Here is a 13605-nt window from a genome sequence, read left to right on the forward strand (position 1 = left end):
CATGTGAAGTAAAATCCTGGGTTTGGAGAACGTTGGGAAAAAACTTGTGTAATCGCCGTGCCTTGCTCTGTACACAGAAAGAGGAAAATTAGGTAAATGCTGCGAGAGTGGCATGTAAAACGGTGTCTCCAGGCAAAGTGATGGGTTGGTAGGAGATGGAAAATACTAAAATTCAATGTTATAGGACGAATAATAAAATCCAGCAGTAACTAGATGGGCGATACCGTTAGTTGAGGGAGCTGTGTGCTGTGTGATCGGTAAATATGCAAACATACTGCGTGCTTTTTTTTTTTTTTTTCTTGGGCTCCTGGCATTAGAAATAGCAAGTAGAGGAACCAGAGCTAGTGGTGCAGAACATGAAACTGGGTATTATAGGGATAATATCAATCTGCAAGAATAGTAATCTTGACTTTAACATGTTTTCAAGATTATGTGTGGTTCAGATAGGGTAGATGTGAAAGGAGATAGGCTGTATTGTATGCAGTAGACTGTAAAGAAGAAAAAAAGAGCAATACCGATAACACAGGATCTATTTCTGGTCAAATTTGCTGTGGGGAGGAATGGTAAAAGAGGTCCCAGAGGGAGCTCCGTGAGTCTGCTGTAATCTCTCATAGGATTGGATTCAGATACAAACTTGAGTCTCTGAAATGATATTATTCCCAGCACCATTATAGAGATAAATATTAGTATGAGAAACTTTAATTTCTCAGATACAGCTGGGGGACCAAATGCTGCTAATAATAATAGGGTCAAAAGACTCCTTCACTGTAGGATCATGTATTGTTGAGACAGTGCACGTACCGCAGCCGATACGACTAGTGCGGGAAAACAAGCTGCTCAGAAGCCTCCATGTCCTCAGCTTTGTGCTGGGTGGTGATGGTGATACAACCTTTGATACAAGAAGCAATGTATTTAGTGAAGTCAGTGAACTGGATTGAAAGCTCAGACGCTGGGGTGTGCGTGGTGGGTTTTCTCTTTCCCTTTTTTTTTTTTTTTTTTTTTGTCAGAGATGCTTCGGGTGCAGATTTCTGATGATGCGAATGAAAGGGAAAAAGCTTGTAAGGAAAAACATCCTCCTAAGTAGAGGCATAATCACCTTATAAACGATGCTAGGTGCAAAAAGAATTTATAAGGGATATAATAAGGAATCAGCAGAGACTGCTGTGCCTTTACGGTCAGGAAATGTGGGGACAAATGGGGACCTGCCAAAAAACAGGCTGAGTTAAACCTTGCAAATGTTACTAAGAAAATGGGCAACAGTTTCTCAGAATACAATTGCAGAGAAGGAAGGATGTGGGACCACATAGTGTTGGGGATAGGATAGTTAAAGAGGATGCTCCTGTTGTGGTGGCAGAATTGAACAAATCCTTGTTGTTGTTGTTGTAAGTAGAGTTGATAATGGGGGTAAAGGCAGGATGGTAACGGGCATGAAATTACTGTGGAAGCAACCAAGTTAGACATTTCAAAGACCACAGCGTGTGCAGGCTGGGCTGGGAAGCGGGTTGCCTGGGGAATGATGTTTCTGTTTCTGAAAGCAAAAGAACTGCCTCATGAAACTGCAGATCTAATGCAAGTTCTGATAAATCTATCAGATCAGGAGTGGTATAGTTTGCTTGGAGAACAGGAAACATCGTAGCTCTCTCGATGATGGGGCATGACCTGAGTAAGTACAGACCTGTTGGGCCAGCCTCAGTTGGGTGCAAAATCTGAGATGAAAACAGCCATTAAAGGCTTGGACACAAATGAAAAATGGGATAAAACGCAACGCAAATTCATCAGAATAGCATTGTGTCAGGTCAGCCTATCTGTCTTTAACGATTTTCTTTTTTTCTTAACTTGCCAACGTGCGTTTTTCTTAACAGGTTGACATGCCTTACTGTAGCACAGGTCCTACAGCATCTGATGTGACGCTGCAGAGGAAAGTGCAAATGAGGCTGGAGAAGATGCAGTTTAGTGCTGGAACTGTGAAACGGATTGGGAGCAACCGTCTTGTTCTGGCTGCTATATATATATTTAAATTTTATTTTTTATTTTATTTAGAAAAGACGAACACAGGCTAGATCAGGTGGAAGAAAGGTCTTCTGGAGACTGGGGACTAGGAAGCCTGTCGTGAGAAAAGACTGGAACAGCTGCTTGTTTAAAGGGGTAGAGGGGGCATACATCAGGGAGGTTAATTGTTAGGGAAAGAGAAAAAACGTTTAAGCCAGAGGACAGCACTGGCACAAGAACAAAGAACGAGCAGAAATTGCTCAGGAATAAGGTGAAGCTGGAGACGTGCAGAGCTGGCGGGCGCTGCTCTAGAGCAGGCTCTGGGCCAGGGGAGCATAGCTGCAGGACCCGGTTCTGAGGTGTAGCTAGGTAAAATTTCTGAAAAGGTCAGATTGCGTTGTACGATAGCAGTTGAAGAGACTTTCCGACACAAAGAATCAGATTGAGACTTAATATTGCTGTAATTTTAAAATTATTTGTATGTGTGAGCATTTGCAGGAACAAGGCTATGGTTTTATAACAGTCACCCAACTTGTGTTACTGGAAATGCATGTGCAGAGCAGGTTATATGGTAATGTAATCGGGCATTTATCTCCAAATAAAATTATGGAGCGCAGCCTTCTTATATTTGACTAATATTCGTTGCAAGTCAACATGCAGTAGTAGACCAGCCACTATAGCCCCTATAACAGTGAATTTTCACTGTAGACAATTCAGTCGTTGATTGCTGGTCAATGAAGTACGTTGAGTCCTGCTGTGTCCATCTTGGCACATGCGAGTTTACAAATAGTTTGTGTAATTAAACTTCCTGCGGGGCACGGGAGGTGTGATGCTTCCTTACCGAAGTGTCACCCGGGTATCCCAACGCTGGTTAAGGCAAAGTACTTAAATCTGCATCAAAAACTTTAAAACATCACGGTTCTATCCGGATCTATCCGCTATAGCTAAAGCAACGGAGAGGTTGGGTGATCCTCCCTGCTCCCCCTCCTTGTTTTGCCCGTTTGACAGTTATTTATAGATAGTAAGATATCTGCACGAGGATTTGGAAATGCTTTATTCCCTGGAGGCCTGGTTGAAAATAACAAAAAAATTGGATTGTGAAATAAATGTGAGGTTTTTAACTTAGTTAGGGATTTGGTTTTAAAACCTGGGGCAGTAATATGAAGTAGCAAAAACAAGCAGTGGAAAAGACTTCAGGTTTTTATAAATTAATGCCTTTTCATAAACAGATGTTATTGGAGACACTAAATTGCCCGAGTGCATAATAACGAGCTGTGCAAAAGAATGAAGGGCAGACACCTATTGAACATGTAGTTGCAGAAAGGGGAAAAATAAATAAATAAGCATTGTTGTCTGTTCAGAGGAAACCAGATACAATCAGTGCCCTGTGGCGGGGCTTGCAGGGAGAGTGAGGAGGGGAAGCCACGCAATCTTCTGGAGGTGAGGAAGAGGCATGGCGTGAGCTCCAGAAAGCCAGGCTGAGTCTGGGGTGAAGTCAACTGGACAAAGGCAGAAGAAGATGGAAGTTTATTTTGGGAATCATCCTTTTTTTCCGTGGCAAAGAGGTTTAGAGGCATAGCTGCTTTCCCATTTATGGGCAATTAGCTTCTCTGTTGTCTGCGCCAATCTTCACGCAGAAACAATGGCTATAGAAACGTTTTTTGCTGTTCTTGTTTAAGAAGTAGAAAATGGCATGCTTTATACTCCCCAAATTGGCCAGGCTCCTTTTGTCAGGCAGGAGTGGCCCTAGGAAAGATGATGAGAGTGGGTGGCAGCTGCCGTCGCTGCTCACCCAGCTCGTAGCTGTCCTTTTCCGAGGCAGCTCAGCAAGAAGGGGCGGTCGGAGCAGAGGAGAAGCCAAGAGCTGACCTGCCATGTGGATAGGTCAGAGGCTGTGGGTTCTCCTTCCCTGAACTGTGGAGTGCCATGTAAAGGGTGCGAGAGAAATGATCCACGCCTTTAACCTTTGGGGGAGAATGAAAAAGTAAACTTAATTCTTTTTGAAGGGACCTAATCTGCGTGCCAAATGCAAAGCTGATAGTTTTCAGTTCTTTTTTTTTTTATTTTGGTGTCTGAAGGAAAATGGAGGTGCCGCAAGAAAACATAAGGGGGCAAAGAACAGGAAAAGGGAAAACAGCTTTCTCGTGCTGATGCTGGTAACCTGCGAAGGTCCATCGTACAGAAAATGGGCTCCAGCCGCCCACCCCAGAGCGGGTTAGCAGTGCCCAGCCACACTACGCAGAAACTAAAGATCAGACATGTTCAAAGAAGAAGAAACAAAGCAGTGCCCCCCCCTCCCAAGATGCATTTGAAGCAGTACGGGGGATTTGGGTAGCATGCCTTGGTTTTGATCAGTGTAGCAGTCTCACTTTTGAAGCCCCAGAGGGAGGGCTGTCACAGGCCTCTCCCTCTGGAGGACGGCATTTCATGTGCCTGGGGGTCAGCCAGAATTATTTGCAGTTTGGGGCCATTCGCCATTTGAGAGGCCAGGCCTAGGCCAGCGGGGACCCGACGGGGTTTGGCCCAGCAGCGGCTGCGAGCTCACGCGCCTTGCCGTGGGCGGTCGCACCCCGGCCGTGTTTTGTCTTCTAAGAATCACCCGTGGGCTCTTGGGTTTCGGGAACACGTCCGGCACGCGGGGCCGGGCCGGGTGAACCTGCCGCCCTTTGTCAGAGCAGCCCGGCATCTGTCCCCGTCGGTTATTCCTCCCTGGGAACGCGCCTGGGCCAAAGGAGAAGGTGCCGGGGAGGGGGCCGCTTCCCAAAAGGGGGAGAGCAACTGGCTCTGCCCCCCTCACCCCACTGCCCCCCGGCCTTGGGGGCAGCGTTAATCCCCCCCGGGTGGCGTGGGACAGCTGAGAGCGGGCGACCTGCTGGCCTGGGGGTCCCCAGGCCCGGCTCCCCCTGGCAGCTGCCCCGGCCCGCTGCGGAGGGAGGGCGAGGCGTCAGCCGATACGGCCGCATACCCCGTCCCGAAAGAGATCCCTTCGGCTCGAGGCATCGACGTGGCTGCTCGCCTCGGCCCCCCCCTCCACAGCACCAAAGGGTTTTTGCGACGCTAATCCCAGCACCTGTCCCTGCCTAGGACGGCAAGAAGGGTATGGGGGTGGGGGAGGAGCGGTCCCATATGTTTTTCGCTGTCCTGGATTGGGAGCGTTCCCTCTGACGCACCTAGAGCCCAGAACATATGCTCCCTTCAGATCCGAAATGCTGTTTGCTTCCTCCCATCCCCGGCGGCTGCGGCGAGGATCCTGCCGTCCCCGCTCCCTGGCAGCCGCGCCGCTCGCCGCTCGGGCGTTGCAGGACGCTCGGCACTCGAGGCTTCCAGGGCCGCTCTCCGGACGGGATTTCTAATTTTAGGAGCCCCTGCTGCGTATGGTCGAGCGCTGCCTCGCCGGATCCCAGAAGAGAGGGGCTGAGCCGAGCCGAGCCAGGCAGCTCCTTTTTATTTTCAGCTGAGCCAGTGTCAACCTGAGTGGCCCCAGAGGCCTGAGCCAAGCACTGCGCAGGGCTGCCAGAGTCCTTCCCACCAGGCTGAAAGACGGAGGCTCGGGTCTGAAGCCTCCAGTCCTGCGTCCTCTTGGCCTCTACCTGGAGGATCTTTGGCTATGTATGGTGTGTATTGTATGGATTATCAATACCCAGTTGTCCAGGTAAGCGAGAAGAGAGCGGCAACTTGACAGAGGTGTGCTGGTTGCTCCGTGCGCTCCTCAGGCGGGCTGGAGCCTGTGTGCTGGTCCTGTAGGACACTGCTGCCACTACGCTCGGCGCGTGCCAGGCCTCGGCTCCCCAGAGGCTCTGCCGAGGGCTTTGAGCCTCCCTGCATGCGAGTGGTCCTGTCTGACGCTTTAGCTCCCCGGACTGCCTTGTTTGAGACCCGTGTGCATTTGCGTTTCTGGCTTTTTATTTTTTAATTTATATTTTTTAGGGGGGTTGAGTTGACAGCAATGCCGCGCTCTGCAAACTGCTGTGTTGTCGAGTGCCTTGCTGCTTTGCCCGGGGCATGTGACTTGTAAGTGTGACTGCGACTTGTCCCTCAGGGATGGCGAGCCACCGGGAGCGGCTCCTCACCCGTTTTCCTCCTCCCTCCTCTGAAACCAGCGACAACGCCTCTAAAAGTCTCCCTCGTCACCTTTTTGCTCTTGGAGATCCAGTAGGGCGATGGGAAAGGGTGGGTTTCAGAGGGCTTTGCTCAAGGCAGGGCGTGTTGCAGCCCTTGCTGGGGAGGGGGCTATATTTGGAGCACACGTGAGCTTTCCTGGCCTGTCGTGTGGCCTTGGAGAAGCCAGGGGCTCTGGGTCAGGCTCAAATACTTTCGGAGCCAAGTGAAAGATGATGTTCTCTGCGCAATCCTTGACTATTCAGTGTCAGCATTCCTTGTCCTCAGAGGCACCAAATTCATCCAGAAAACGTGAAAGGCAGACTAACAGTTGAGGATTATCTACCCTGAGATGCTTCAGATAGCCACTAAAGAATATTTTGTTAGGTTACCTTGTACTGGGTTTTTTATTACGTACATGAATAGACTCCACCACCAGAAGTGTGTCTTTTGGTTGTTAAGATTTGTTCCTGATAAATTGGTTCTTTGCACTTGAACCTTTTTTTTTTTTTCCTCCCTCTGGCCTTGATCCAGCTGGCAGGTTTGCTCCATCTCAGCTTGAGCCAGCACAGAAATGCAGGTAATGGGATGTTAAAATCGAAGGCTGGCCTTTCTTTCTGCCCTAGCAGCACAGGGGAAGTATAGGCATGGCGAAAGAAAAAGCAAAAGTCCTGAAACTTGCTTAAAGCGGAGTGTTTGTGGCTTTCTCTTCTCTCTTCATTTCTACCAGCCTTATGAGCGTTGAACTAACCGAAGCATTTGGAAGTGTAGACCACTTAGTCCAACTACAGGTTAGTTTTTCGTTTGTGCTTTCACCAGTGTGATTTCAGCGGCCTTGCCCCATCACCTGCTGCTTGAAGAGCCTTCTCCAGCTTGTTTTCCAGTAGGATACGAATGACAGGAACTAACAAACGCCATCGTGTGTGTCCGGGTGAGCACAGAAGAGAATGTAGCGGAGGTGCCGAAGTCCTCAGGTGTGAGCAATAAGCCTTACCTGGCTTGGTAAGGATGATGAGCTCTGCGGAGGCAGACGAGGTTAATTTGCCCCGGGTTATTTCCTAGTGCTGCTTCCACAGTACGGGAAGGAAGTTTCACTGCATATGTGCCTGTGATGCACAAAAAATCATGGCAACTCCTAAGTCCTGGCATCTAGATCTGTTCTGAATATGTCGCTTTTTGAACAAACGCAGTAAGTAGGAAGCGATGATCTCATGGCTCTGAGCTGTGTGTTCTTCAGGCTTCCCGTGCTCGGCTCTGCTTGTGCGTCCCTGTCGCGTTCAGCAGTCTGCTCTGCAGTTTGAGGCTTTGGCTCTCCTGGGTGGAGGGTGGCAAGCCATGATGGTAAATTGTGCAGCGGTTCCGTGACTGGCACACAGGTGACACTAGGTGGAGGCCCACCAAGCTTATTTCACTTGACTGTTGGACAATTCCCCCAGTCCTTGGGGGGAAAGGTGAGTCGTGCAGATCAGCTGGTTAATTTTATAGGTCTTGTACATCATCAGGTGTTGCTTTGTTGGCTCCAGTGGAGCCCAAGACGAGGTGTACTATCAAGTCTGATCTTGTTCTCCATGGTATTCTTGAAGCTTTTGAATCTCTGTATCGGGTGTTCATGTCAGATGTGTTCAGGGCAATCGGAGCTCCTGCAGACCCGTGTTTCTTGTTGCCTGAGCACATCCGTTAGAAACTGGGGGGTTTCTTTGGCTAAGCAGGAGCAAAGGTGGGTGAATTCCAAGCAAGAGGGAGGAGATACTTCCACTCTACATGCAGATGAAAGAGGGAGACCAGCAGGAGATCATACCGATGGGAATTCCCACTCTTCTGGCACACAAGCAAAGCAGTTGTAGCAGCAGGGTGGTGCAGATGGGTAGGTACTTACACCTTCCTCTCTCTCCTTAGAGGGCTCCTTGGTGGCCAGTATTTCTAGAGGTTCCTGAGGTGAAGGCCAGAGCGGGTTAGAAAATAACACTGGGTGAGCAGTGGTGGGATGAATGTGGCCGGCCGTTTCTCAGCCCTAAAGGTCTGCGCTATGTCCTTTGATCAGGGACAAGAAATTGCCAACTTATGCCGTAGAGCCTGGGTGAATGCAACAGTTAATCTCCATTAACTTAAGCTGAATTACGCTGAGTGATTTGCAGAGGTCTGGTGAATGAGATGCACGTAGCTACAGCCTGGTGCTTTGCCGTGGCAAAGGTATAAGGAGGTCACCGTGTTTTCTGCCGCTTTGAAATGGAACTCACACTTGACCCAGAATTGTGCTCCAGAATCGCAGGTTTGTAATAGGGGAAAAAAATAATTCCAATTCTTTCCCTGGTTGTGCAATACCGCTGGCAGACCTGTGTAGTGTCATAAGAAGCAAGTTAGTGGAGAGGACGCAGTAACTTGGGAAAACGTGGGCTCTGCTCCGTTGGAACATCATGGCTTGCTGGCATCTTGGGCTTTTCATACTGGAGGAGCAAAGAGGAGGGCTGTGATGTGTGCTCCTGCTGCCCTCCGGCTGAATTGGTAGAGACGGGAGGGCGGGAGGCAGAGCTCAGTTTGCAGTGAAATTGGGGAGCAGTGGGGGCCAGCACAGGCTGCCTGGTATAATACGGTATCTTTTTAGTGTAAATTATAGCCGGGGATACGGGTGCAAAGGAGATTGCATGTGGATGAGAGGTGTTGCTGCGGTGTAACTTGGCTCTTCTGCCACAGAAGCCTGGTGGGTCTCTGGAGCCCCAGGCACCAAGAAGAGGTGTCGGAGGGGCAGCTGGCCTTCGCTGGCTTCATCCTCGTGTCAGGGCCCTGCAGCATCACCACAGCCCTAAGCGGGCTTCGCGGGTGCGATGCCGGGTAAACGCGCACCCCTCGTCCCCCTCTGCCAAGCGGCTCAGCGGTGCGGCCGGCCATTTTACGAGCTCCCCGGCGGAACCAGCGCCGCTCAGGTGCTGCCCCCCCTATTTGCTTTTTGGGGAAAAAAACCCAGCAAGCGGGGAAGGCTCCCGGCTCTTTGCGCTCTCTGTTATGAAAGAGCCGCAGCTCCTGGCGCTGCTAGTGCTTCCGGGTCAGCGAATGGACCGTGCAGCCCGCTCCCCTTTGTGGCAGGAGGAGGCCGGCCCGCAGCTCCCCGCCGCGCCGCTCCCTCACGGGGCTCCGGCGCGGGGGAGCCCCGGCCCCGGGCGGCCGCGGAATGGTGGGTGCGGGGGGGGGGGGGGGGGGCGGAAGGGGGTGGGGGGCACCGCTGTTTTTTGGGAGGTTGAAGGGGAGCCGGGGGGTGGTGGTCTCGGCCGAGCCGGGCGGGGCGGGCCGGGGGAGGCGGTCCCGGCTCGCATTAATTACCGCGGCCGGGCGGGGCGGCGCTTCCCGCAGCCATCTGGCCGAGCCGGGGGGGGCGGCGGCGGCGGCGGGAGGAAGGGGGAAGAAAGGGAGGAACACGGGAGAAGAAAGGGAGGAAAAAAAAAAATAAATAATTAAAAAAAAAAAAAAATTAAGGGCTCGGGGGGCACCGCGCCGGCGAGGCAGCGCAGCGCAGGCACCCGCCTCCTCGGAGCCGCGGGGGTTTTTTCTTTTTTTTTTTCTTTTTTTTTTTTTTTTAAATCTTCGCTATTTTATTTTTCTTTATTTTTTTTAATTTTTTTTTTTTCACCCCCCTCCCCGCGGCCGGGCTTTCCCCCATTTTGGTTTATGGAGAAAAAGAAAATGGTAACTCAGGTAAGGCTGCTTTGTCTGGGCGGGGGAGCTCCGGGGCTTGGGGGGGGAACCGAGCCGAGCCGAGCCGGGGCCGCCCCGCAGCCTCCCCCCGGCTCGGCGCCGCTCACCTGGGCCGGGAGGAGCCGGGGAGGGAAGGGTCGGGGCTCGGGGCGGCCTCGCAGTGCCCTCTAGGGAGAGGAGGGCAGCGGGCGGCCCCTTCCCCTGCTGGGCTGCCCGGCCCCGGCCCCGCACAAAGGTAAGCGGCCGCCCGGCGGGGCCGGCGGACCCGGAGGAGGTGGGGGGGGGGGGGGGGGAATGGTGTTCGCCCCCGGTGTCGGGGAGGTTAGCCCGGTGGAGGTCGGGCAGTGGTGGCTTTATTAAGGTCTCTACACGGTTTTTTTTTTTTTTTTTTTTTTTTTTTTTTTTTCTTCGGTGGGGTTTTTCTGGGTTTGGCATCTGCAAGGGAGGAGGAGGGAAAGCGGCATCGCCGAGCTGGAAGCCTTGGGAGTGGGGCATTATATAATGCCCTGCAGTGCCTTGCGGAGCTGGGAGCCTTCGGGGGATATTCCCGAGGCGGGTGGAGGGAAGGGCTCTCGGAAGGAACTTTTCTTCAAATCTGGGTTTTACAAGCTCTTCCCCCCCACCCCCCTCCTTTCCCCTTCTGCGGAGCTTTGCATCATTTTTCAAATGGATGCACACACACACGAGCCTTGGCTTCCCTTATCCCTCGCCGAGCCCCCGTTCGCCTGCCCGCGCTGAGGTGCTGCATGTCCCGCTGCCGGGGGCCATGCTGCCACTACTGCCTGGCTCCCCATGAATCTGCTGCGAGAAGTGACACCCGCTTTGACCCTTGCCGTCTCTCATCCCGCATTGATTGTCAGTGGCTGAAAAATAGGTCTCTGTCCACTGCGAGGTATCTTCCCCTGCTCCCAAGCCCCACCTTCTGCTCCTGCTATTTAGTCCCTTCCATTACCGATTCGTTTTCACCCGGACCAAGGCTTTCTGTTTTGAGACAGAAGAGCTCTACAGAAACCTCCCGAGGCGCTCAATACCTATATTTAGTTCCGTGAGTGATGCTGAAAAGCCGTGGCTTTGCAGGCGGGGTCCATTTGTCTAGTGCTGCCTCGCTCGGGATGCGCCCGGTTAGATGGAGGTGTATGCCCCCGAGCTGCGGCTTGGCGCGTGCACGTTTCGGAGTTTCTCCACGCAGCTTTGTATGCTGGAAGCTCCCTGCCACGGCCGCTCTGCGCATAATCCGTGCCTGTGCGGTGCAGAAGGGAGCCCGAGCCCTCGGCGCACGGGGGCGCGTAGCTGATGCGTGCCCAGGACCCAGCACCCCAAAGCCTGAGCTGCTTTGGGGCTGTGTAGAGCCGGGAAGGACGGGGTGCCCAGCTGCAGGGGCGCTGGGTGAAACACAGGAGGGCACAAACTCGCGTAAAGGTTGGGGATACCCTCGTAGGAGCACGCGTTATTAGTGTTGGTTGACCTTGAATTATTACTGTCGTAAAAGCGCGTGCTGCCCAGGATAGGTTTTTGGGGTTTGCGCTGTGTATTTACGTGCTGATGTTGAAGAAGCTGCGTATAGAGCAGTAGGGGAGGAGAGCTCAGGTTGCCCTCGGCCGGGGGGTCTCGGGGTGAGTGGCTGATGCCCCCGCGGTGGGAGATGAGGAAGACGGTGATGGTGAGCTCCGCCTCAGCGCTGCTTCTCGCAGGGGGAGCGTGTGGGTCTCTGGGGAGAGAGGCACGTCCAGGACCGTGCCCCCGGCCGCGGCACTCTGCAGTGCTGCTGGAGGCAGCGCCGTGGCCTTGCTCAGCGCCTGCAGACCCGCTTCTCGGGGGCTCCGTTTCATTTATGAGAAGTAAACGTTGCTGGTATCTTCAGCTGGTAGTTGCTGCTGAACGGATTCAGCATCGCTGAACCAAACGGAGCGAGATGCTGTCAGCAGGATCTTGCTCTGTTTGCTTCGAGCTTCGGATGCCTTGGCTGAGTTCTGTGGCATTTTAGGGAGCGAGCTCACCCGTTCTCTTTGGGAATCTGGGAGGTTAGCTGCCGTGTAGACCTGGGGGCTGGTAAAACAAAATAGATGGGAGGAAGACTAGAAATAGCGATGGGGAGAGACGGGAGGTGCTGGAAGGGAGAAACATGCTTTAAAATAGGAAACCAAAATTGCTAATGAGAGCAATAGCTCAGATTCATTAACAGAAAGTACCCTGCTCTGATCCCCCTTAATCCTAAATCAGGCAAAATGAGCGTTAAACGGGGCCCGGTACATCATGTGCTAATTGCAGATAAAAGAGAAAGTCTTGGGTGGATGGGAATTATACGGTAAAAGGCTTTTTTTTTTTTCTCTGCGCGGTGCACGGGGAGGTTGCTGGCTTGCGTGGAGCACAAAGCCCTCCCTTTCTTGGACAGCCCAGTGCCTTGCTGGCGTTTTCCTCCGAATCTGTTTCCCATCAGGGCTGGGAGAGGGGGAAGGTGTCGAGCATCTCGGAGAGTGGGAAGGGAGCCGCTGCCTCCTTAAGGAGTCCCGCCAGCCCATGTGGCAGCCGGCAGCAGCGGCAGCGCTGGAGCCTGTGTGTGTGCCTGTGTGTGGATGTACGTATGCCTTTGTAATGAATCACCCCGCCATTGTCTGCTCCCCTCCCTGCCGCCGCCGATGGAGCCTTTCACCTGGGCTGCTGCCTGCTCGCGGGCCTTCTTCCAAGACGGGAAGAGGAGGAGGAGGAGGAAGGGCTGCTGGTGGTAATGAAAGCCAGAGCAGGGAGAGCTGCTATTTTCAGGCTGCAGCACCCCGCTTTCCCTCTTTCTCTGCCTTCGCTCGCTGCCTTTTGATGTGGGTGTAGGCAGGAACATCTGAAGGTCCCCTTTTGTGCGGTCGTGGGCTCACCGGGCTCCATTTTGCGGCACCGTCCGAGGCGCCTTGGCCGCCCTGCCTGCCAGCATGCCCCCTCTCGGCCCCCCAGCACCCCCGGAGGCTGCAGCCAGCACCGTTTATCTTGGCACGTGTTTGCCTCGCTACGCTCTGCCCAGGGCTCGGGGAGGTGATGGCGTTTGTGGCTTTGAGACTAATTTATGTCCTTGTTAAAACGAACCAGCGAGCAGCCTCATTTTTTCCAGAGGTTTTCTTCCCTTCCCCTTCCCCCTTCCATAACCCTTTCCCTGCCAGAGCCAGCGTGCAGCTGGGAGACGACCGTGTGCAGCCCAAAGTTGCCGCTCGCTCAGGCAGCGGTTTAAAAAAATAAAACAACAAAAAACAAATTACAAAAAAAAAAAAAAAACACGCAGAGCTCCTTAAATGGAAATCGTATTTAAATCAGAGCAGCGTCTGACTCGTTAAAGGCCTCTCTGTCTCCGTTTCTTTCCTCTGCTTCATTCTCTTCCCTTCCCTTTCTTCATACCCAGTGACAGTTATGGATCTTTGTCTGCCCCCCACCGTGGGACCAGGAGGGGGCTGTATATTTGGGGACCTGGCGGGACAGGAGAGGGGGAGCGCCGTCACAGCGGCTACCTTGTGCTAGCTAAAGATGTACAACGCATCCTGCTGTACGAGAGCGTCCTCCTTTGTTTGAACTGCCTGCAAGGGAGCCCGAGTGCCAGGACAGCCTCCTCCTCCCGTCCCGTAGGTCTGCTTTAGGATCTCTTCCCCTCCCCTGGGTGCTCCAGGATCTCCTCCACCTTCCCCCTACCATCCCCTCCCCAAAAAAAGAAGCTTTTTTTTGTGCATTGAGGGATTCTCTCTGCAGCTATCACTATTCCCCGTCCCCTTCCCTTGCTTAGAGGATTGCAGCTCCCTTTCCTTTTGGCCAGGCGTCCTTGCTGTTTGCTCTGTGGTTTGGTGTCACCCTGCAAAC

At 52.8% G+C, this 13605-nt stretch overlaps 1 protein-coding gene across 29 annotated transcripts in view; it reads left to right on the forward strand.

The window, feature by feature from the left end:
• The window catches only part of RBFOX2 (RNA binding fox-1 homolog 2), a 167974-nt gene that overhangs the window by 73769 nt on the left and 80600 nt on the right, over positions 1-13605 (forward strand). For 2 of the 29 annotated variants that reach the window (XM_040544909.1, XM_040544905.1), the window contains exon 1: positions 9430-9774. The exons of 22 other annotated variants lie outside the window; for them this stretch is intronic. In XM_040544909.1, coding sequence (XP_040400843.1) covers positions 9748-9774 — 27 coding nt within the window. In that variant the 5' untranslated portion in view covers positions 9430-9747. Of the gene's footprint in view, positions 1-5581; positions 5642-9121; positions 9257-9429; positions 9775-12277; positions 12350-13605 lie in introns of those variants that run through there. 5 more of the 29 variants (XM_040544901.1, XM_040544911.1, XM_040544912.1 and 2 more) reach the window with 5 other exon arrangements.

This window comes from Cygnus olor, chromosome 1 (genome assembly GCF_009769625.2).
Source record: "Cygnus olor isolate bCygOlo1 chromosome 1, bCygOlo1.pri.v2, whole genome shotgun sequence".
NCBI classification, from domain to species: domain Eukaryota; kingdom Metazoa; phylum Chordata; class Aves; order Anseriformes; family Anatidae; genus Cygnus; species Cygnus olor.